Source organism: Mus pahari, chromosome 12, assembly GCF_900095145.1.
Source record: "Mus pahari chromosome 12, PAHARI_EIJ_v1.1, whole genome shotgun sequence".
Taxonomy (NCBI): Eukaryota; Metazoa; Chordata; class Mammalia; order Rodentia; family Muridae; genus Mus; species Mus pahari.
Genome location: NC_034601.1, coordinates 79,106,525 through 79,132,059, shown reverse-complemented (window position 1 = coordinate 79,132,059; position 25,535 = coordinate 79,106,525). Strand labels below are relative to the sequence as shown.

Here is a 25,535-nt window from a genome sequence, read left to right as displayed (position 1 = left end):
AGTACAAGGACTCAATCCTATCAATGCCACCCTTACTGTTTCCCCAGACCTCCATTTCTCCCAGCATTTACCTCTTAAACCAGCATTTCCCAATCTGTGGGTTGAGATCCCTTTAGGGGGTGGGGGACGTCAAACAACCCATTCACAGGGAACACATACCAGATATCCTGCATGTCCGATATTTACATTACAATTCATAACAATAGCAAGTAAAAATAACTATGGTTGTGGGTCACCACAACATGAGGAATTGTATTAAAGGGTCACTGACCTAAGCAAAAACAAGAAGCTATCCTCAGTGGTAGCATTTGGTCTAACCGAAGACATTCTAGTTGGTGGCTGAAGCAGAAACAGAAAGACTATTCAGTCATGAAAAAGACATTTCTAAATTTTGTCTCTGTACCTATATCCTTTCATGGGTATTTTGTTCCTTATTCTAAGGAGGAATGAAGTACAGAGACAAAATTTAGAGCTAAGATGAAAGGATGGACTATCCAGAGACTACCCCATCCGGGAATCCATTCCATCATCAGCCACCAAACCCAGATACTAATTCACATGCCAGCAAGATTCTGCTGAAGGGACCCTGACATAGCGGCCTCTTGTAAGGCTATGCCAGTGCCTGGCAAACACATAAGTGGATGCTCACAGTCAGCTATTGGATGGAACACAAGGCCCCCAATGGAGGAGCTAGAGAAAGTACCCACGGAGTTGTAGGGGACTGCAACCCTGTAGGTGCAACAATATGAACTAACCAGTACCCCCTGAGCTCGAGTCTCTAGCTGCATATATAGCAGAAGATGGCCTAATTGGCCATCATTGGGGAGAGAGGCCCCTTGGTCTTGCAAACTTTATATGACCCAGCACAGGGGAAGGCCAGGGCCAAGTAGTGAGAATGGGTGGGTAGGGGAGCAGGGGCGGGGAGAGGGTATAGGGAACTTTTGGGATAGCATTTGAAATGTAAATAAAGAAAATAATAATAAATAAATTAAAAAAGAAAAAAGAAAAAGACATTTCACACTGCATTGCACTTCAGTGAATGTCTTTTCCCAGAACCTGTCAGTTCATTTCCAAGGTGGGTTCAAACCATTCCAGAGTGAAAGAATTGGCTGTCTATTACCAAAATCCACAACCAAATAAAATGTACTGATTCTTCACATTTACTCTCCAGACTATAGCAAAGTGGTTTTGGTTTGGTTTGGTTTGAAGTATTTTACATTTATGTATTTATTTATTTATTTATTTATTTATTTATTTATTTATTTATTTAGTGTGTGTGTGTGTGTGTGTGTGTGTGTGTGTGTGTGTGTGTACATGTATGCATGTTATGAAGAGTGTGTAGGTCAAAGGACAACTTACAGGACTTAGCTCTCTGCTTTCACCATGTGGATTCCAGGGCAGGGATGCAACTAAGATTATCAGAACTGGTTATAAGTACTTTTACCCTCTGTGTGGTCTCACTAACCAAGAATGATTCCATACCTACAATAGCAGTTTAAAATAAAATAATCTACCAGAATTTAATAAGGAAAGCTGTCCACACAATGTTACTGCCAAGCGCCACTCTCAAGGGATGTTTTTACTGAAGTGTTGTCTCCCATGTGTGCCTGAAAATTACTTGCAAACATTTAAATCAAAACCCATTGGCATTTTCTTCTAGACTTTGACATTTTTACAAACAGCATGATACCTTATGTTCTAAAATACCTGCATTCAATTCTCAATTTTTTTTTTTAAATGAACAAAATTTATGCTTCTAAAATAGCCCAAGTGAGTTTCCCTATTCCTTTACCTGGATTCCGGTTAAGTGCGGATTAACTCAGTTTTTCAAGATGTATATATTTAGGATGTGTGTGTGTGTGTGTGTGTGTGTGTGTGTGTGCGTGCGTGCGTGCGCGCGTGTGTGTGTGTGTGTGTGTGTGTGTGTGTGTATACACTCATATACATGAGTTTAAGTGCCCACAGAAGCAAACAAAGGGCATAAGAGCCTCTGGAACTAGACTTACAGGAAATTGTGAGTTGCCTAATAGGGGTGCTGGGAACTGAATTTAGATTCTCTGGGTGAACGATAAGTATTCTAACTTCAGATCATCTTATAAACTGTCCTTGCTGATATTTCAAGAAAAACTAGGTCACTAGGTCACACAGACTTGTGTCTTAGATTTGGAAGCCTTCTACACTTTTTCTCATTGAATCATTTGTATGTGGAAACATGCTGATCTTCAAAGACTGTGTGAGAGATATAGAGACAGAAAGGCAGACAGAAAGACAGACAGAAAGAGAGATCAAAATGGAGCTCATGTTACACAAAGTTCCAGAAAACTTTAAACAGACATCTTGAAATTCTAGGAACACTGATTATAAGGAAAATAATAACTGTACTTGTTTGGTCAAGGTCACAGAACTAATTATATTTATTATACCTATATTTTCAGAAGTTTATGGGCACTTTGAGTCTCAAAGTTTTAATCACCAGGGATTATATAATAATCTCTGTGATCAAAGTGTGACATTCATTACAAGGACAATTAGAAAACCATGGTTAGGGAAAGGCCAAGGACTTCCCCAGCCATCCTGGTACTGTTCAGTTTGCTTAGGAAATTAGGTATCAGGGGACTACTGTCTTCTCCTTATCATGATTTTATTTATAGATAAGTTTATCGGTCAAAAATTCATAATCCAATAATTCAACAGACTCAGCAGATATTGTCAACCAACTTTTTTGTTAGTACTTGGCATGAAATGAGGCCGGCTGGCAGCCCAGTGTTAACCGTCACACTGTTCCCTGCTGGTAGGTGGCTTACCCTTTCAATCACTGCAAGGCTGAACAGGTAAGGCTCTTGCTGCTCTTCTGCCATCCTGGGGCCACCATCAACATCACAGGAGACAGAATCAAGGAACAGTCAGTACACAGGTTAAGATCTGTGGATGCAGCTTGGCTATAACTTTCCTACACCCACCTGGCCTTTTTCTGCACTTTCTAGCAAAGAGAACTGATAGCCACGACATCCAATTACACCTTTCCTTCCAGAAAGGACATTATTTCTCTATCTCTCAGAGAAACTAGAAATGATACCTATGCACAAAGCTGTTCTTTCTCCTTGGTGTAACTCTATTAATTGCCTTCTTAAACACAGGAAGGGGCCTAACTTGAGTGTCACAATGACAATACAGTATGTCACCTCCCCCCAAAAATAGTCTTTATACAGAGATCTAAGGAGATAGGTGAGGCAGGCCTGAAACAATTATTACAGACGCCTTCTGTGAACCACCATCCCAGGAGGGTATTGGTATTTATGCATGTTTCACACATAAGGAATACCATAGGTCATCTCAGGAAACCTACTCCTATCAAATTCTCAAATGCTAGGTTCTATATTTAAGTCTCCAGGGAAACACGGATATGCAGCATCCGGAGCCATATAGCCTGGATTCAAATTTTGACTCTCATTAATTAATTATGTGGTCCTTGACAGGTTGCTCCAATTCTCCATACCTAATTTCCCTGCCTGTAAATTGAAGCTAACGTCTAAGCCATGAGATAATTTTCAGGGTTACAGGACTTAATGGAGGGAATACCCTTACCCAATTTCCTTATCAAATTGTAAGCAATTTAAAAGCTATCACCATTATCATCAATTTCTCACACTTTCACTCTATGTAGACTTAAATTTTTATCCTGTTCTGGCCTTTTTTCTGCCTCTTTGCTCAGTAATCTCTAGATCGTGTGCCTTCTGTTAATTCCCAAGCCAGTAGTACCAGGACCCAAGATCTGAAAAACATCCCGTAGCCTTGCCAGACAGAAAGACCCGGGTTTGGAAGCCTTCCCTGAACACATTTGCTGCATTTACAGACATTTCCCATATGACTGATGAGCAGAATTCTGCAAGGCAGGTCAATTTAACTCAGCTCGGGATTTTTTTTCCCAGTGTCTCCAAAATGTCAACACCAAGGCTGGATGCTGGCAGCGTAGAAGTTAGGAGGGGTAAAGGTTTAAACCCTTCTGCAAAGCTTAGAGATCTGAACTACGATAGCCATACACACCAGGTGCTACCTGTTAAACGCAGTACAGCTCGCATTCCACACACAGGAAGTGAGATGAACAGAAGAGTCCCTGTGAGTCAGATTGGCTATGAAAGAGTCACGGAAGAGAAACTGCTCAGTAGAATCTTGCCTTGTAAAAAGTCGCTGTCCTCGCAGACTCAAGCCAAGGGATTACAGAGATTAGATCTACATTCTGCCTGAAATGATGTGGATAAAATGGGTTTTAAAAAAAAAAAATCATCACGGACTTGTCATTTCTGGCTTTCATGGTCTAGGGACTTTGAACCAGCTGTGGGAATTAGGAATGGTAACATCTCTGCAGTGAAAGTGGTTAGTGCCATCGGCAAAGCTAAAGCTATTTCAAGGAAATCACGGAGCCCAGCACCTGTGGAACTGAAGCTATCACAGGGAGACAGAGTTCAGACAAAACCAGCGGGAAACCAAAGAGGAGAGAAAGTCCTCAAACTTCCCTACGTAGGAGGACATTCTTTCCGTAAAATCTTCGTGTTTGAAACTTGGGTTCCTTTACTATTAGAGTCAGAAGATAAAAATGTATTCGCCTGGAAGGAAATATCGATAAGCTCAATTTAACTTAACCTTTTAAAAAGTCTGGTATATTGCTTGTAATGTAGCAATCTTTAACTGGAGACAGGAGAAAAACATGAGACAGATTTGAGCAAAGATAATTCAGTCTCATCAGGAGAATTCCCTGAAGGGAACCAATGAAACTGCAAAGCTTTAGAGGCTCTTCAAACGTCATAACTTTCTATTGATTCAAGGTAAGAGCAGGATGTGGCTCAGTAATTGTATCTGAAAAGTCAGAGCCCCCACAACACGACAGATGATGCTTTCTAATGGTCTTGCTTCAAATGGTGATAGTTATGTTAAATCATGTTTTACTGTGGTGTGGGAAATTACCATTTCATGAAATTTCATTATTTTAAGTGAAATAGTTGTCTTTCAGGCAGGCATTCTACTCTGTATGTTGGCTTTCTTAAGCTTGAATTCTGAATTGTCAAAATCTTGGGATAATTTTTAGAGGTACTTTTTAAAATTAGGATTCCTCAGTCTTCTACTGGGAAGACTTAATATAGAATTATTTTGATCATTGATGTGTTCTTTATGGCACATAGCACATTTATAAACTCACTTTTGACACAATGCCAAAGAGAAAATCTCAATAACATATTCCTAATATGAATGTGTGTAGGCTTATGAAAATAAGTGAAAAAAATGTGTAAATGTGGATCTATATATAAGACCTTCAAATACTGTGGCCTGAAGCAGGATTTCACACATATTGATTCTACTGAATAATGGGATCATATTTTCTCCCTGTAGATGTGCTATAACTCTGATGGGGTGGGGGGGAATGCTGTGATAAACAATGCTTATCTCAATAGAAATGAAACATTGAAAAGATGTTTCTATAACATGGAGGTTCTATCAATCTTAGACTCATACCATACTTCTGTGCTCTGTCCATCCTCACATCCTGTCACAAAAACCCTGTAGCTGAAGACAGAACTATAGACAAAGAAAGTGCTAGGAAGGAGAAGAACAAACTATAACCACATTGTCTTCCAGGTTCCATACCTGCATATCTTGAAACACTGAATTTTTGTCTAAATGAATAGAAACTATTGAAAATCATTAAATACTCTTCGTGTATGATATGCTAAGTGCAAGAACTACAACGTCTCTCCTACAACAGAGAGCTGCTTACAAACACTTGAGTGATTTCTTTGGAAGATGAGTTAGGTTATCTGGCTATGAGTATTTGAACAAAAAAATTAATTCCCTTTGATGAAGAACCTAGACTCTGCAACAAGAGTCCTGGAATGAGACCCCAGCTTGACCACATTTCAGTGTAGTATTCTATTTCTGCGTCTGTAAAGCTGAAATCTTAATGACACCTTTCTCATTAAAGGCATGAGTGCATATACCGTGCACAGAGCAAGGCATGTTACACGGTAAACACTGTCTGTGCCCATTGCTATCACTATTCTCAACTGTTTGTAACTGCCTACGTACACACAGTAAGTCACCACCCAGCGGGTACTCAGCCTCCATGCACATAAGGTGGAAAGTAAGAAATAAGTAATCATCGGCCTTATTACAGTGACCCTGCCCTCTAACAGATGAGAAATGCTTATTATTTGTCAACTGTATTTATTGACATGAAGACAGATATATAATCAGGTTAAACCAGGCTAAGGATCCAAGTGTTCTAATTGGCTTTTGATGTATTCCGTGAAATGAGAGGCAATCACGCCCCTGTGGTTTAATATCCTGCATTATCTAGAGTGATTTAGGAGGCTTACTCAGGATAGAGACGATCTGGAAAGGTAAAGCTGTCATTTAAACACTTGGTTTGGTCTTTTAGCATTTACCATAATTTTGGAAAATCATACTCATAATTTGAAGAAGTGCTAAGATTCTCACCTTTAAAATTAATAAAAATTATCTATTAGAAATTACAACAAATTTACTCTGAAAATGCTATTTTAGGCCCTGATAAAAAATTAAACTTTACTGAGCACAGTATTGCAGTAAATAAAGCTAGGGGATAAGCAAAAAAAAAAAACAAAAACAAAAACAAAAACAAAAAACTTTGTTTTAGTGGCTCATCTAGCTACCAACTGTGACCTCTGTAGGTCACTTATCCCAAGACCTGTTCTATAAAGGGCCTGATATAGAAAGCAGAGCAATGGACTTGGAGAATCCTCAAGTAAAATTTTCCAGCAAAAATGTCTCTGGGTAGATATTGCGTGATGGAAAATCCACTCTCTCCCAGTGACTATGGCTTAAAGGTCTCCTCATGCTGTCCATTTACGATGGATAAAATGGCCATTTTTTTCTATTTATTTGTTTACCATTATTTTTATTGTATATTTTATTTATTTACATTTCAAATGGTATCCCTCTTCCCAGTTTCTCCTCCACAAACCCCCTCCCTGCTCTCCCCTCCCCCCTGCTTTTACTATGGTGCTCACCCCTCCACCCACCCACTTTTGCCTCACTGCCCTAGCATTCCCCTACCCTGGGTCATCGATCCTCCATGGGACCAAGGGCCTCCCCTCCCACTGATGCCAGACAAGGCCATCCTCCTCTACATATGCAGCTGGAGCCATGGGTCCCTCCACATGTACTCTTTGGCGGGTGGTTTAGTTCCTGGGAGCTTTGGGGGTGTGGTTGGTTGATATTGTTCTTCTTATGGAGTTGCAAATGCCTTCAGCTCCTTCAGTCGGTCCCCTAAATCTACCCCTGGGATCCCTGAGCTCAGTCTGATAATTGGTTGTGTGCATCTGCATCTGTATTGGTCAGGCTCTGACAGAGCCTCTCAGGAGACAGCTATACCAGGCTCCTGTCAGCAAGCACTTCTTGGCATCAGCAATAGTATAATGGTTTGGTGTCTGCAGATGGGATGGATCCCTAGGTGGGGCGGTTTCTGGATAGCTTTTCTTTCCATGTCCAATATTTTATGTCTCTTACTTCTACAAAGCAAAATTCCACTTTTCTAACCATAAAATTCAGATTAATAAATTTAAAATCGTAAAACAATAGTTTGTGAAATTTTTACTTGAAAGCTGATACCTACGTTGTACCAACATAAAAACAACTAGCCAAAACTTCCATAAATGCTATATTTTCACATGTAGATTAAGTAAGATCAAAGTCATTGTCAAAAAACTTTGGCAATATAGACATCTACTTCACCCAAGTCATCATGGATCAGTGGAAGGAACATTGAATGAAATATTGGGGTTCCTGGGGTCTAGAATTTGTTCTGATGTTAACTTTCACTGTCTTTTTCTGAAGTCTTCAAACAGTCTGTACCAAAAGTTTCTCATCTATAAAAATGATAGTGTAAGTGACTCTATCTCCAAAGTCTCTGGTAACTTTAAAATTTCATGCTTCAAAGAAAATTATTTCCCCTTAAGGTAGTTTCCTGATAACGGAATAATTTTTCCCAGCCATACATTTGCTACAGAAAAGACAGAGTGACCTCCCCACTTTTGTATAAGTAGCTCTTCTCTTCATTAAGAATTCAGTAGTATCAGACTCTTTGAGGCTGAAACCAAACAAGTGAAGCATCCGCCCTGGTACCCAGGGCACACCTTTACTGTGGAAACATGAGCTCTGATTTGCAGATCCCCTGGGGCTGTGGAGTTAGTCTCAGGAGCTTCATCATGATAGAATGGCTCCTATGAATCATCACCTGTACAAGGTATGTGTACTGAATTATATCTGTCTCATACAATCTTTCCCATGGGGTTCTTTAAATGCCTAACAATCCAAACTAAAGCCATCTGTCCCCCACCTCTCCAACTCATAAGGCATATTCTGTCAACACAGGTCTTACACAGACTTAGGAATCAAGTAAGTTGGGAACACTTGAACTTGAACAGCCACTAGAGCTGATTCATGAGCTATTCATTCCGTGTCTGCAGCCCCGCCTCCTGTTTTCAGCTTCTCCATATCCCTAGGATGATATTCCCTGGCCTTGCCAAGAAGTCTACATGGATCACAACCAGCTTCAGCTTGAAAACATCAGTAATTCCCATGATGGCATTGATTGTTGAAATAGATGGGAGGGTGTACTGATGCAAATGAAGGCAGATTCAGGGGGAAAAAAAAAACCTTGAAACATTATGGAAATTACAGAGTAAAAATGTAAAACGCCTAATCATAGATATTCAAAAGAATTGAAATCCATATCTAAGCAATATGGAAATGCAGGCAGTATGTTTTAACAAAGAAAAGAAGATAATGAGGTAATTGTGTCTATATATAGTTGCATATATAATATATCATATAGATAGTCTATTATTCACTCTACCAAAAAGCTGAATAAAGGACATGAAAATCATAGAACACTTTCAAATGAAACATGGTTATCTAAAAAAAAAAAATGATTGCAATGAGAAATTATATACATAAAAAGTAGGGAGAGGCTTCTGGTTTGAATACCAACTAGAAAGGAGCTTCATTTTGTTGGAAATTTAACCATGGATGCATTTCTTCCACAAATAAGCAGAAGATGCAAGTGACATATCCCAGGCTATCCCTAGCACAGTCATGATGGCTGGCCACCGGAACTTCCATACCCAGAAACAATAAAGTGACTGCTGGCCAGTGACTGAAGGGAAGTAGGGTCAATGACTAGAGGTCTGGAGGGAGAGAGCCTCAGCCTGGCCGTGGGCACTGTGAAATTCTGTTCCCAATGTCAACCGTTCATTAGACAAGCACTATTAATGCAATTCGTGTCCTTTTGTCCTAACCAAAAGTCAAGGAGAAACCTTGAGCCACAATTTCCATATACCAATGTCTCCTTTTCTTCTATATCAATCTAAATATGTCTAGGTTGTCTTCATTACAGAATAATCTCTTCTCGGCTACCTGTAAGACTGAAGTCCCAACATCATCCCTCCAGATTCCCATGCACAGAGAGTTTCTCCTTTATTATTTGACCCACTAGGATGGTGAACAGCCTTAGGTGATTTTTTTTCAGCACTCTTCTGCTGGTGGGTGTCCTTTTGTTCTCTCTGCAGAAATCAAAAATCTCCACATATGAGAAAATGTGGGCTTTCATGAGCAGTAGACAGCAGAGCGCCCTGGTTAAAAACAGCGATGAGGGAATCCAAAGGGTGCTCACCACTGACTACGCCCTGCTGATGGAGTCTACCAGCATTGAGTATGTGACACAGAGGAACTGCAACCTCACTCAGATCGGGGGCCTCATAGACTCCAAAGGCTATGGAGTGGGGACGCCTATCGGTAAGAGGGGCAAGACATAAGCCAAGGCTAACTTGGGCATTGTTGATTACAAGTATTCAACATGCTGAGAAGTGAAATGCGTAGTCAACTAACAAGGAAGAGAAATGTTCATTTTAAAAGATAGGCATCGTTTAAATTGAGGAATCTCAGATACTTAGTCTAATCAATTTCCAACTACTATTTATTTTATATCTTATGTAACTGTTTAAGATTTATATAGATTTTACTCTGACCAGCAATACTTTAAAGAACTATTTTCCTAATTAATCTTCATTCATTATTTTCTTGAATATCTTATGTATCTAGTTTTTATAACTTAAGTTATATTATAATATAAGAAAATTAATTCTGTGTGTAGATGAAAACTAATTATGCATGTAGAGGACTATTTCTCCATGTTAATAAATAAGAAAACAATGCCATATCTGTCTAAAGAAAGAGACAGAAATTAAAATTCAAACTTTTCTCAGACAATAAACTAAAGTCAAAGAATATCTACCTGAAAGATCCAAACATTTCTACTTGTTCAGTTCAATAGCACAGTGCCTTCTCAAGACCCTACTGCCTGGAAGGACTAAATACTCATATACTATCCTTTTCTATGATAGTAACAAGAATAAACATAAAAGGGCTCTATGTTCAGGAACAATTACTGCTCTTTCTCATTAGAACACTTCTTCCTATTGTTTCACTATAAAGAAACCTGCACTTCTGATGTTCTGTCATTAAGACAGCCTGTTCCTCTCAAGTGAAGCTTTGGTAATCCAGTGGAGAGAAATAAGGCCACCTAGAACTGGGGGCTAATCCAGTAGCAAAGGATTATAGTGGCAGCCAAGCCAGACAGATAAAAACCCTAGGTAGGCTTGATTTACTTGTCTGTACTTTGTTGCCATGTTTGACAGGGATTATGCTGTGTGACTGTCAATATCGGGCAGGGATCATAAACTTCACTGCTTAGACGCCAAGGCAGATCATGAGTCAAGCTGCTTGCTTTGCTTGAGTGGTATCAGAGAATGCTCTCAACTGCGGACAGTTAGAGACCGCGACTTGTCTAAGGGTACCTTTCCCGTCAGTCAGCAGTAGATCCACAGAATTTTAAGAACAAGCATAGCCAGATGTTTCATTTTCTCAACAAAAATCAAAGTCATCATCTAGGTGAAGTAAATTTCCCAATATCAATAACCTGACAATTAATTTTCTTTCTTTTAAAAACCGTATTCAACCCATGTTCAACAATAGTCACCATATTACTATTAATTAATTAAAGAGCTTTGGTTGCACCACCGGGTTGGCTCCACACTATTTTTTTGTTTAAAATATTAGCATATCCTAAATTTAATTAATTTAATAAAAATATTAATTACATCATTTCTCTCTTTTCCTACTCTTCCATGTCTGCTGTCCTTCAAATTCACCACCGCCTCCTTTTTAACCGTTGCTGTTGTATATACATATACATGAGTAAGCATATGAATATAGCCTGTTGCATACCTTTAGTATTGCTTGCATATATGCTTCTAGAGCTGACCATTACTGGATTACAAATGGGAGCTCATCGCTGAGGAAAGCTAATTCTCCCTCTCTGAGCAGTTCCCAATCGCTGTAGCTCTTAATCTAGAGGGAAATCCATGAGATCTCCCCCACCCCCACCCCCCGTATACACTAGAATGTCACACTGCTTCTGGAATTGTTCGGCTCTTGTTCGGGCAGCCATTTTGACATTTCAAAGGTGCAACTTTTCTATCATGGCTAGGTGGCACAAACTTATAGCAGAAATCCTGGTCCTTGTGGCTCTTACCGTCTTTGCTCCCCCTCTTCCACGGGGTTCCCTGAAACTTGTGTGCAGGAGTTGTATTGTGCTTGTAGATACCTCAATCAGGGTTTGGCACATAGCTTGGTCATTTGAGTCATTTGCTCTCTGCAGTTTGACTAGCTATCACTAATGGCCAAAAAAAGCAACCAATACAGCTTTGGTAGATTCCATAGAAATCTCTTCTTGTACCTGCTTTGAGATGAGCAAAGATAAAGGAGTGGTCTGACCTGTCACCCATTACTCAGAGGATACCGCCACCACCACCACCACCACAACAACAACAACAACCGACTTAACAGTGGTCTGGGTAGAAGGTCCCTGTTGGCTGGTACAAAGGGCTTATTAGAAGCAGATCGTAAAGCATCATCAGAATGTAGAACAGCCCAACTCCAGAAGACACACACTTAATGAGCAGGTTAAAGTTCAGGGAATAAATGAAAGAAGAACACATATGGCTGCAAGTGGTCCTGGGAAGGGACACAACCAAGTTAGCCAAGACTAGCCGCTGGCTTTAAAATCCCACAGTCAAACCCTCCTTGGGATACTTGCTCATGAAAATCAGTCAAGTTGGATAATACTTAGACTCCGTTGAACATGTCTGCATTTGTTATACGACAACAGCCCCTACCTTCAGCACACATAATATGGGTTTCATCTTAAACAATAATCACCAGATCTAGGCCTCAGCAGATTTGCGGCACAACCCTTACAAGGGAAAATAAGTATAGCAATTTTATTGTTAAAACTGTGGGCTAATTTAGCTATTTGAGTAGTGAGTTTTATGAATAGTCTTTGGGCAGTATTCCGGTTTCATTTCTGTTGCTGAGATATTAAAATACACTGACAAACTGCCATCTAGGCAGAGAGGCTTATTCTGATTTCAATCCCAGGTTACAGTCTGTTGTCCCAAGGCAATCACAGGAGCGATAGCTGGGAGAGCCCTGTCACATCCACATTCAAGAGCAGAGAGAAGTGAAAGCAGATATGTTTACTTGCTTGCTTGTGTTCAGCTCCGTTTTCTACTCTTAATACAATTAAAGGCCCCCTGCTTAGGGATGGTGCTGCCCACAGTGGTCTGGGTCTTCCCATAGCATTAACTTCCTTAAGACAACCCTCCTCACAGGCACGCCCACAGGTCAACCCAGTGTGGGCCATCCCTCATTGTGCACCTCTTCTTAGGTGAATGTAGGTTATGTCAAGTTGACAATTCAGCTAACCCATGAACAAAATGAAACAAAACCAAAAGCTGAGCAATAGGCTAGCACCATATAACAAAACAACAACAACAACAACAACAAGATAGTCTTATGCGGTTTGGTTAAGCAGCAGAAAGGCAAAAGTCTACTGTATTGTGGAAACAAGTATTTGGGGATTTTAGGCAAGAGGAAATTAAGACAAAAGATAGATTTAAAGGTAGCCGGTTGGTGTATAAATGTTCTATTAACGTTCTAGGCGCCCTCTTTAATTGGATAACGCTGGATACCTGAATGACTAACTGTGTGCATTATTAGAAATACCAGGTCTGCTGGCAGAACCTGTTCAGAATGAGAGTCCTTGTAGTACTACTAAAAGGGATTATAGTAGACTATTTTACTCTTTGCCTATACTTTCCCACTGAGTGTTTAGAGCATGTAGGTGGTAACTAATTAACTTCTTTTCATTATGCTCTGTCAAGCTCCCATGTGGGGTAGTGTTAGGTACAGGGATGGGCTCCTTTTGTTTTCCTCTACCAGTCGTATCATGCTCGTGGACAGGACAAGGTCTGGCTGCCCATGCTACTTCAATAGCAAGCACTGGAGAGATTCTTGTGCTGAGCTTCCTCTTCAAAGAGTGGAAAGGGCTAGACTTCAGTATGTGGTGGTCTCCATGACCTCTCTGGTCAAGATAATGGATGACTTACCAAAGGGTAGGACCCTTTTAGAGGTGTTGTAGCAGAATAGTATCTCTTCTTCTATCTCACTTATCCTCGTGATGGGTAGTATTTTTGTCAATGTAACACAGGTAGGGTCATCTTTGAAAATGGAACCTCAATTAAGAAAATGCCTTCATCAGATTGGCCTATAGGTAAGACTGAATGGCATTTTGTTGATAAATTATTGGTATGGGGGGCCTAGGCCACTGTGGGTGGTGCCAAACCCCTAGGCTTGTGGTCCTGAGTGGCACAAGAAGGCATACCATGGGGAAACAAGCCAGTAAGAAGTGTCCATCTATGATCTCTGCTTCATTTCCTTCAGTGATGGACTGTCCACTGTAAGATGAAATAAACCTTTTCCTTCCCAAGTTGCTTTTGGTCATAATGTTTATCACAACAACAGAAACCTAATTAGGATAACCTTTATTGGATTTAACACCCAAGCATTGTTGAACACCCATGACATGGGCTTCCCCAAGCTTCAAGAATGAATACTTGCTTAAAGTTTTGCTGCTATAAACTTAGGTTCTGATTTTATTAACAATTTCTAAGTAGTGATAAAATTTGCAGAAAATATAAGTAAATATTTCAATAGAATATAAAGTATCTTTAACTCAATTGTGTTAAATGTTATAACTAGTAAATCAATAACAGTATTTCAGTTAAAAATCCATAAAGCAATATTTGAAATGAAAAAGAATGGTAAACATTATTTTTAAATGTATAATAATAGTAATATAGGCCAATGTATTATCAGTCTTGGCGATGTCTGAAAATTCTTGTCAATTTAAAATGACTAACTTCTTCTATTTAAGTCTAATGCATTTAAATGAACTTAAGCTTACCTATGTTTATTAATTTTTAGAGCAATTTGTCTTACACTCTTTGAAGGAAGTGATCGTGTAACATGTACTAATGGTGGTACACAGAAGCATGTAGACAGCATAAATATCATATATATAGATACAAGCTGACAGTGGGGCCAATAGACAAGACAGACTGTGAACAATTATAAGGGATAGGCAATTAGGAACACACTTTCAAGAATCCCAAAGGTCATGTGACATGGAAACAAGGAGGGAAAAAATGTATCCCAAAGACACAGAGATGAACCAGTGAGAGCATGCCAGTGATCTGAGAGAGCCACAGTAAAGCAGACCCAGAGAAATCCAGCTAGTGCCACAGGGGAAAACAGCAGGCAGAGAGCTAGAACTGGGTGGCCGAATAATTCTGATGACTCTTGCCAATAGAGACAGCAGTATTCCTGATTGTTCTTCTCCAAATGAGAGTCTCTTATATCATGTATTCAGTATGTTCTTCAGGGGGTTCATAAAGGCCATAGGACAATAACTAAATAAACAAAATAGATTTGGGGGCTTAAAACAATGTCCTATCTCCCTAACCCAGCTTGGCCCATCTCATTTTAGATAACATACATGGGAGACGTTGAGCAAATGTTACTCACAGCCGGTTTAGTAAATGAAGCATGCATCAGAAAAAAACACCAGGAGTAGTTTTTGCCTTAATCTTTGCAGAACTGGGACCTCAGTATTGACGAGGCTCACATTATCTATCTTCTTGAGTAGCAGCTAGAATTTCCTAATTCAGCCATCTTTAGACTAGAAGCTTTCTCACTCCATCTTCTACCAGACAACCCCATTTGATCGCTTTAGCATCCCTCTATGACAGCAAATTTTCTGTGGGGTAGCAATGATAGAAAACAGGAATGTGTATCACTCTGAGAACAGCTGCATGTGAACATAAGAATGTTAATTTGTATTCCTTTCAAGAAGTAGAATACTTAGGGGTTGAGGAGTCAGCTCAGTGACAGAGTGCTTTGTGGGCAAGTGTAAAGCCCTGCTTAAGGTTTGGTCCTTAACTCCGACAGTTTCTGACAGTGCCTAGGTGGCATGAGGCAGGGATCATGGGAGCTGATCCTTTCTGCAGCTCAGCTGAATGAATACAGCACACTAGGGCTTGCTTTCTGCCCTCCTGTGAATGATGCTGCCTCTGTGATGAGTCTGTCTACATTCATATATCATGCTACCTATTACATGGAGAGATCACCACATATTCGTCCTGTCTCTCTTTTGCCAACTTTACCTACAACAAATGCTGATGTTCAAGAGCCTCCATCTCCCCTTCCTAGATGAAAAGAAATATACTCCAGGAGTTTTTCATAGTGGTGATAAACCTGTCATGCCTTTAAAGTGAAAACAATGAGGGAATAATTGGAGCAGATGGTGGATTTCAGAGCGAACTCATCCATGGGGAATACAGCTGCTGGGAACATTTGAGAAAGACTTCTTTTATGATGAATTTATTCTTTAAAAAAGATCAGTTGCAATTCAGAAAGATTCATGCATACGGATACTTCACACACACATACACACACACACACACATGATTTGCAAGAAGTCACTTCTGATGTCAATCAGACCACTTAACCAGTCACAAAGGCTGGAGCTAAGAGATATGCAGATATGAAAAGGTCCCCCACCATGTCTGGTCTTGCCCTGGGTGCCCAGAGACTCCCATAATAGAAGACTGGCAAAGTTGGCCCAGTCACAAGCTAAAATTGAAAACTGCTGCTTAGAGACTCTCAGGACAGACTCTCAAGAAATGTGTCTCCCGGGGGGATTTAAAATCAAGCTTCAGGGAAATGGAATGGGAGCAGTTAAGATTTAAACAGGTTACTGGAAGGCTGGAAATTACCTTCCTTAGAGACCAACATTCAGCAGAGATTGGATCTCCATCTGTCTGTAATGTGTTAGGCCTTGTGCAGCCTGAAGGCAGGAGGAGAGTGGCAGTGAGCATTTATTGAGTACCCACTGTGTATATCACTGTGACGACTGTGCAGCCATGACCAGCAGTACAGCTCTCACACTCATCAGAGCATTTCCACGTACCTTAAAGCAATGGACTCCGGGTTCTCTCATTTGCTTGCACACTCTGGGGGATATTAATGCTGCTAATTTTGCCTCTGCCCCATTGTTCTGGGAGTGTTTAAGAAAAAAGCTGATATCTTTTGTTTTCAAAAATTCATCTTCTCACCCAAAAATCCATACTCTGTATTGGCAAGCTATAATCTCCCTCTAATGCATTTCACACTTCTTTTTAAGGTAGATTTTGTGTGTTGACAATTTTTTTGAGTCTTAGGAATGAATAAATGGAAGGTGACAGAAGATTACAGCTGAGCTTATTGCATTTAAGCTATGACATGGGACATAAGTCATCTGCGAGGATGGGAAGGGAGCTGTGAGCACTTTCACAGAATGGCACTGAGATATAAGAAACAAGAAGGGCTGACTTTGATTCTTGGCTCTTAATCGTACCCTCAGATTTTAATTTTCTTTAAACCACTTTAACAAATGATCTTACTTAATTATTCTTAAGATTTTGCCTTTTTTTCTTTAAGACCCTGACTTTTCAATTTGCCTTTAGCAGGAATAGCTTTAGATTTTGTATGCAAAGGGAACTCCCTACTACTGAGGACAAGAAATTCTATCAAAGAATGCTGTCATCCAAGGAAATCAATGAGTAAAGGAGCCTTGTTTTGTCTCCTTTCTATTGGTTAACACAGGAATTCAGAACTAAGAAACTCTGTCCGGATGTACCCATTGGCACTTTCCAAACCTTCATAATTAAAGTTTCTATGGTATTACCAGAAGTCAGGGCATAAATATTACCAAATTTTTGCCGCAGAACGTTATAGCAACTCAGAATTATCCAAAATATACTTTACCTTAGTTGGAACATGGATCATTACGGATGAGCCACTGTAAACATTGGGAATCTGGGTTAAAAGAGAAGATCTGCTTCATGCAGTGACCCTAGCAGCCAAACCCCTCCTCTCTGTGTGTCGTCTGCATCACTATTGTGTCGTCCTCGTCCCTATTGTGTTGTCCTCATCATCACTGCCTTGAAAGGGTTTCCTTATCGCTGTGTATTTAGAAAAAGACAGAAAGCAGAGCATGTTGGGAAGATTTATGACACAGGAGTAGAAATATTATCCATCACTTTAGCTCCCCCTGGCCAGAGAAGTGATGTAGCTGAACTCTAATGGAGATAGGGAACCAGAAGAAAGAATGGCCAAACTCAGCCAAGATAAGAGATCACCAAGAGACCAGGAAAATAGAATCTAGACAATAAATCCCTTGACATGTGAAAAGATTGGTGAAGAACTCAGAAAGAAAAAAAAAAAAGGAAGAAAGAAAGAAATGTCATAGAATTCCTACTTAATGTTTATCTAGAATGAGAAACCTGGACGTGGCACCTCCCTCTTTTCTTATTAGTTGGAGCCTTGCTGACAGAAGAGTGGGCACTCCTAGCTTTGGCTGATAGATTTGTTCATCGGGGTTTCATAGCAACTCTGCAGTACTTATCACTAAGATAGTGAAATGTCTTAATATCTTCTTATCTCTCTGGTGATCAACATCTAAATCACCCCCAACTTTCAGGCTCCCCTTACCGGGATAAAATCACCATTGCTATTCTTCAACTACAAGAAGAAGGGAAGCTTCATATGATGAAAGAGAAATGGTGGAGGGGAAATGGCTGCCCTGAAGAAGACAGTAAAGAAGCCAGTGCTCTGGGAGTGGAAAATATTGGGGGCATCTTCATTGTCCTGGCTGCGGGACTCGTCCTTTCTGTGTTTGTAGCCATTGGAGAATTTTTATACAAATCACGGAAGAACAATGACATTGAGCAGGTGAGTCATCTCTTTCTAAGGCGGGGTAGTTTTTACTTCGAATCTGCTGTCTGACGTTTGAGAATGTTGAGGATACTGTCCCTGTTTGTAACAGCCTATTGAATTAGATGCCCAGAAGAGCCATTTCTGAGTTAGAGCAAAGAGCACTGAATCCCTGCCAGGTGCTGCAGGCTCTGCAGCTCTGTCATTTATTAATGAGAAGAAGGAAGAGTCTCGTACTCCAAATCCAATTAGCACTACTTGGAATGACAGTGCAGAAATTCCAAACTCAGTTGATTTCTTCAACGGTTATTTGCTCTTAAGATAGAAACTATATAGAAAGATCAAGAGACACATGATCAAAAAATGACAGAAGACACGAGAGAATTGTCACTAGCCCTTCAGTATATATTCTGAGCAGAGGTGCTCTTGCAAAACAATTTCTATAAAAAAATACAAAGCAGTATTTTTTAATTGGTCATTTACTTACACCGAGGTATAATATGTGGAAAGATAATTTATGTAACTTTTGCTATGAATATGATAAACCATATAACATGAAAATAAAGTATATTTGAGACTTTATTTTTTTAAAATTGCATCTAGGATGATGGAGCAATTTCAATAGGCAAGCCATTTTACCTAGGTGTTCATGCCTGGAACTTAGATGCTTTGAGGAAAAAGCCCACAACTGACTGAGACTGAAGACAATTCCCTTCTAAAATAAATAAAATACAGAGCTCCCGAGCATTGTAGCGTACCAATCCACAGCTTAATTTAAAGATGCCATTAGAATCTCAAAGCTAAGTACTATTACCTCTATTACCGCATTGCCAATATCATGAAACCCTTAATAATTTTCAACGTAAGGTTCCATATGTTCATTTTGCACAGAGTCCTGCAAATTGTATGGGTGGCTTTGATTAATAACCAGATACTAGAGCCACTTTCTTTATGTGAAAACTATACTGAGTACCCAACACTAGGTCAATTCATTCTAATCTTGCTCCTTTATGGAAACCCTCTCCAGAGTTACAATTGTGAGGTTATAAAGCTCCCCTTTCCTGGACCTCACTATAGAAAACTGTCTTTAATTGATAGGTAGGATGGACCAGTCTGCTTTAACTTTCAATTTGCTCTTGAGGTGTCTTGTTTTATGCTACTAATTTGAGAAATAAAAGCTTGTATATATTATGCTTTTAATGTGCTGCTTCATAACTGCTGGTTTCATTTGATTTAATTTTTCATTTAAACATTCATTCTTGCTTTTTATTTATTCACTTTATTTTTTTCCATTTCTTTTGCATGCAAGGCTTTTTGTTTCTTTTATGGACTGCAGTGTAATCAAACCCATCCGACCAACTCCACTTCCGGGACTACTTTATCTACAGATGTAGAGTGTGGCAAATTATTACGAGAGGAAAAGGGGATTCGGACACAGTCCTCAGTCCATACTGTGTAATTGAAGTTTTTTAAAAAGCTGTTTCCAGTAGAATTTTTGTAATGAGTGTTGTTTGTACCTGCATCTATTAAATTGAAGTAGCCAGTCTGCCCTTTTCCTTATTAGCAAAATGTACAGACATTACTCAAGGCTCTCAGGTCAGGAGGCTGGAACATCCATGCAATATGTACTGATGCAGGGTTTTATAAGAGGAATGGAGAGTCATGGATGAATGTATATATAGAAAACTATTCTGTCCAAAACTGTCATCTTGTGCTTTCTTTCTACATTAAAAATAAATGACATTTTCTTCACCAGCAAAAATTGAGATACATAACGGGGCAACACAAGGGAAAAATGCTAGTTTGGTGCACTTCTTTTTATCTTTGTGAACTTTCCCCCTCTTCTCTCCCATTCCCTCACTCATGTATTCTTTAGACCTACATATTTCAAAATTTCTACAGCCATGTCTTTTCGACAAGTATGCCAGTAACTCTATAACACTGTTAATTTTTAACTAAATTGGCCCCAAGATTTTAAATGAAGTATTTATCCAAAACCTCAAAGGTGTCTTGGCTCTTAAAGATTCAGAAACCATCACTGAAAGAATAATGGTTGAACTTGAATTCAAAGGGGGATGACCTAACTTGAGCCTCTCTCAGGGATGTGGGGCACAGTCAAAAAAAAAATGATTTCTGGACAGAAACTCAGCAACATCAGACTTTCAAAGAGCAAATAGCAGTCTTGTGTAGGTGTAGAGCCATGGAGAACCTGATTAGTTTCTAGCCATGTACTATTTCCTGGAAGAGCCAAGGAGAGTCTTACACAATGAACTAATTCATGACATCTTCCGTTTGCTGCTCACCTACACTCACCCTGTACAATGATGAGCATCTTCCCACACAAACTTCACTGCACTTTCTTCCCACTCGCCTAAGATAGAGTAGTTCTTCTTGAAGCCATCTTTTCTGAGCCTTGCCAAGTTCACATTCATTTCCCTGGATGTATCACCATTATTGATACATTCTAAGTGTGCCGTAGAGACGGGCAAGGGGGAGAAAATAAATACAAGAGACAATTTCCATACGCATTAGTCACAGATCTCTGCAGATTTATGTTCTACCTGCATTCAAAGTGACTAATCCCCCACCCCACCTCAGCTTGGTGACACAGAAAGCCAATGGTGTGCTTTGGTGTGACAGAGCGTGTCTGCTGTTTGCACTGAGTCCATTTCCCCATGGCAGAGAGGAGGGGAATTAAACTACCTTTCCTCCCCTTTCAGTATGGAATCGGTTGGACTTTGCTCTCTGTCAGATTTCCCCTTGACTTCTCAAGTGATCCCCTAGAATACACTCCAGAGAAGGAGGTTTTTGGCATTTGAACAATCATGCTGCATGACCTTCTTGCTTAGCTTTAAATGGGCTCTAGGATCTTAGTCACCGCTCCTTCCAATCAACTTTATATTTCCTCAGTAAAGCATGATCAGAACGGTTGACTCCTTACACTGATTGCTTCTCAGCCTTGTTCTTTAAATAAATTAGCTCTTATGAAAATACTTAAAAATTATATCACTATTTATTTACTGTTATTAAAGTGGGGAAAGGCTGCTGTGTGTCTCTAATCAGAATTCACATTTTCAGGATCAATAGAATCAGATTACCGGGCAGGATAAAGGCTACACTAGTCTCAGTTTCATGACTTATTGATTCAGCAGACAGAATCCACAAGGTGCTTAAGTTTATTTCCCAAAATCTATTTAATACACCAAAGTAGCTATAAAATTTTCTGAGTGACTGATGATACAGAAAACTCAAACTGGCAATAACTAGCAAAATTCACCTTCCTGCATAGACCATTCTTAAGTTTGATTCAGAGATGAGTAAAGAAGCAATTTCCTTCCACAGTTAGCATTAGGAGGGCTTGGGATAGAGCTCGTTTGGAGAATGCTTACCTAGCTCACATGGGGCTCATGTGGTGCTTCCCAGTCCCAGTTATGTATACAACCATCTATGGTGACACAAAACTATAACCCCAATACTCAAGAGGTAGAGGCAGGAGGATTAGAAAATCAGGATCAACTACATATTGAGTTTAAGTGAATCCTGGGTCACAGGACAGGGGTCTCAAAAAAAAAATTTTTAGATAAATAAATTTTGGATTTATTTTAGACTGTATGCTCTCTAATTCTGACATTTACATAGTACTTTATAGTTTTCAAAATGTTTCTACACACATCACATTTGATCCTTTCCATGATTTTAATTCAGCTTTATTATCAGAAGTAATGGATATTAGAGTCCAGAATCTTGAGTCATGACAATACAGTTAAAAGAGAATTTTACAAGTTGTCCAAACTCTGGTTCAAGCACCGCCACATGTGACACCATTGGGTGGAATCACTGCGTTTCAGTTGCTAAATATTTTCCAGCTTCAGTTTTCAAACATCTAATACTAGGAGGTCACCTTCTAGAACACAAGGTTGCTTTGAAGAAGTATTTATCAAAATAAGTTCCACTGGCACGCACTTAATGAAGTTTCCATGGATAAATAACTCAGAGGGAACCAAAATCAACATTCCCTTACCATGTGGTAGTTTAGTATATTCAATATGGTGTCCTGGATGGGGAATTTCCAACCTATTCAGTATCTGTCATGCCCTTGGGTCATAGTGTCTTTTCTATGAAGCAACTGGCAAGACCTGTGTCCCCACATGACACTCTCTACATCTATCATGAGAACAATGAAATCACATCATGGCAAAGAACATAAAATTACTTTAGTCTTTATATTAAATACTGATCAACAAATATGGCATCCTATAGAATAATTAAATATTTCTCCTTGGTCACATGAGCAGTCAGAAAATGATCAGCACCTTAAAACCAATCCAGATATAGAAAATGGGATTATGAATATAAATAATCAAACACTGTCCAATTTTCCCTGAGCACGTGTTTAAAATGAAGAGCAAAGTCATTACCCTCAAGGAAGATATGAGGATTTATAGGAGTAGCTTTGGGCAGTCTCTCCAGACAGTAAACTCTAGTGTGAGGTTAGGGCGAGGCAATTGCGATCATTAGAGGCATTCAGTTGTTTCTAATAGTCAAGTAAAGTTATGACTTAATAATCTAACCAGTACTTTAAATATAAAGTTGGATCCTAATTAATCATTGCTTTGTATGAATTGACTCAAAAGAAAAATGGAGCTACTAATTCTAAGTGACAGATGATACATACATACATACATACATACATACATACATACATACATAGGCAGGCATATTTGGCATCTGATATATAATGGACCATTTATGTGGAGAATCCAATAAAAAATTGTGTATCTTTAAGACAGAAACTTCATGATATTGATAATCTCAACATTTATTGGTAAAACATAAATCCATCCTTACTCAAAATGATCAAGTAAGTAGTTTGCTGCTGCCTTGAGCCTTTGTAAATGTTTTTTTTTCTACTTCTCTTCTTTTGTCCAAACTTCTAACAACCAGTTCTTGTTGCCATGGCAATAACTGCTGAGACCACATTGACCTCTACTGGGTCCATTGCGTTTCAAGTGAAATTTAGAACAAAAACCATCAGACCATATTTGCATCATTGGTTCAGAGAATTTAGTGTAAATCACAATCATCCGGAGGAATAATCTGGAGTTCTTACATTCAAGCTCCGTGTGTTCACTTGGTGGACACAGGCAGGAATCAGCAGGTTTCACCAAGCCTGAAAATGAATATTTAAAATTAATTGTATACGTTAGTTTCCATTAAAGTTACCTTGAATGTATTAATTTTCTCCAAAATCAGGTCATACACATGAGTCTTGAACTATCATGAATGCTAAGGCTTGTTTGATAGTTTTTTTCTTTTTCTTTTCTTTTTTTTACATAAATTTATTTCACAATACATCCTGAGTACAGTTGCTTTACTTTAAAGCACTTGGCAAACATGGGCTCTTATAAATAATACTTTTTAAAAAGCTCCCTTGAACATAGCAGTTTTGTTAAGTTAGTTGGTAAGCATCAATTTTTATAACACAATTTTTCAGCTTTCAAAATTCCTTCCATAGAAACTGGAAATATGGGCAGGAAGGTTCTTTTTTAAACTTTCAAAGAATTTCTATTTACAACAGTAGCAGGTTGTGAGTTACATTTTTAAAATACTACTTAAAGTCAAGCAGAGAGGCAGAATGGTATTAAAAGATTGAAGGAAGGCATCAATAATAATAACATTATATCAATTTGTTTCTTCATAAGTCTGTCAGTCACCTAATTCAAAGAAGAAAAATAATAAAGCTTCATATTGTACTTTGCTGTTTTAGACTAAAATTACAAATTGAATTTTAACAGTTTTTTTTCAGTAAAACTACATAAACAATATGAAAATTGGCTGGATTCATATGATTATAAACTTATTCAGAAAATCATTTTCAAAACTCCTCACTGTATTTGACAAGCATCATGTTATATTGTTTATGAGTCATAATGCAACTCTACAGTGAATTCCAATTAATTCCCAAGCATGTGGTGTTTATAATACAAGGTCTGTTTTCTAGTGAGCGTGAACACGGAAAAGCAAAGGGAAAGAAGACAATTTCCTGTACTGCTTTCTGTACCCCTAGTTGCTACAGAAGTTACCATAAATTAATCCCTTGCAGAGAGCAAAGGGCCCCTGCCTACTGCCAACATTGTAGCTCACCTATAGGAACTTTCTCACTAAGCTTCACCCATCTGTGGATTGTTATGTCCAGATGCGCAAGAATTAAAATTGTTTCAGCTTTCAAAATTCCTCCATAGAAACTGGCACTATGGGCAAGAAGGTTTTTTCTTAAACTTTCAAAGCATTTCTAATTACAAGGGTTAGAGCGAACGTGCTGGGAAGAACAAGCCAACCTTGCAGTTGCACCGCCACATGCTTTCACACCTTGCCAAACTTGAACTTCATTGATGGTAGGCTAAATACAACTGATGCCTAAACTACCTAACAACAGGCCTGGGCCTCACAATGTATATGCAGCAGAACTACTAATGAAAAGTGGAGGGATTGAGGGAAGTTACTGTAGTTTCCTCAACAATTAAGACAGTTGAATAAACTTAGCCAAAATTGCCTTTCTTCCCAATTTTCCAATTGAATGACATTTTCAAATTTAAGATAGTCAAATATAAAATACTTGGCTTCTAAACAGAAGGCTTACCTGATTTGATCTCCGAGGGGTATACAACCACAGAAACTAAGAAACTGTTGTGCACAAGGAGTCTACCAGAGTCTGGCACCTTTCTATATACTTTCCTGTGTCCACAGCTCCGTTGTTTCCTCTTTGGTCTGATCAAATTATTTAACAAATGATGCAGGAGCCAGTTGTTTTTGTATTGGTGGAAGACTGCCTTTTCATAGAAACCCAAATACTAGTATCACAGAAATGAGGAGCCATTTAGTATTCATCTACAAATCCCTTCTTCCATACATAAATAATGCTGTCTTATAAACCCCACTCTAAATATCCTATGTGACCCAATAGAATTAAAATAGTCTTGAGAATTCAAACAGTTCGGTTCCCCATACTGCTGCTCAATGGCCCTGGACTCTGACGAAGTGAATTTGCTCTTCCCTCAACTTTAGACAGAAGTTGAGGTTACCATCTCACCAAAAAAAAAATTATTATTATTAATAATAATAATAATAATAATTAATAAATTAGATATAGTAGAAAAATGGAAAGGAAATAACATATCAAAAGTAGAATGGAAATAAAATCCTTAGCATATGTGTTTTAAGATGGCTCTGTGTGTCTGCTGAACATATTACATTTTTAAGATGATAAGCGGGATTACATGGCCCTGACAGTA

At 39.0% G+C, this 25,535-nt stretch overlaps 1 protein-coding gene across 6 annotated transcripts in view; it reads left to right on the top strand.

Moving 5' to 3' along the window:
- The window catches only part of Grik1 (glutamate ionotropic receptor kainate type subunit 1), a 396,194-nt gene that overhangs the window by 360,943 nt on the left and 9,716 nt on the right, over positions 1-25,535 (top strand). For 4 of the 6 annotated variants that reach the window (XM_021209775.2, XM_021209772.2, XM_021209773.2 and 1 more), the window contains 2 exons: positions 9,600-9,825; positions 18,011-18,261. In XM_021209775.2, coding sequence (XP_021065434.1) covers positions 9,600-9,825; positions 18,011-18,261 — 477 coding nt within the window. Of the gene's footprint in view, positions 1-9,599; positions 9,826-18,010; positions 18,262-19,552; positions 19,940-25,535 lie in introns of those variants that run through there. The other 2 variants (XM_021209776.2, XM_021209774.2) reach the window with 1 other exon arrangement.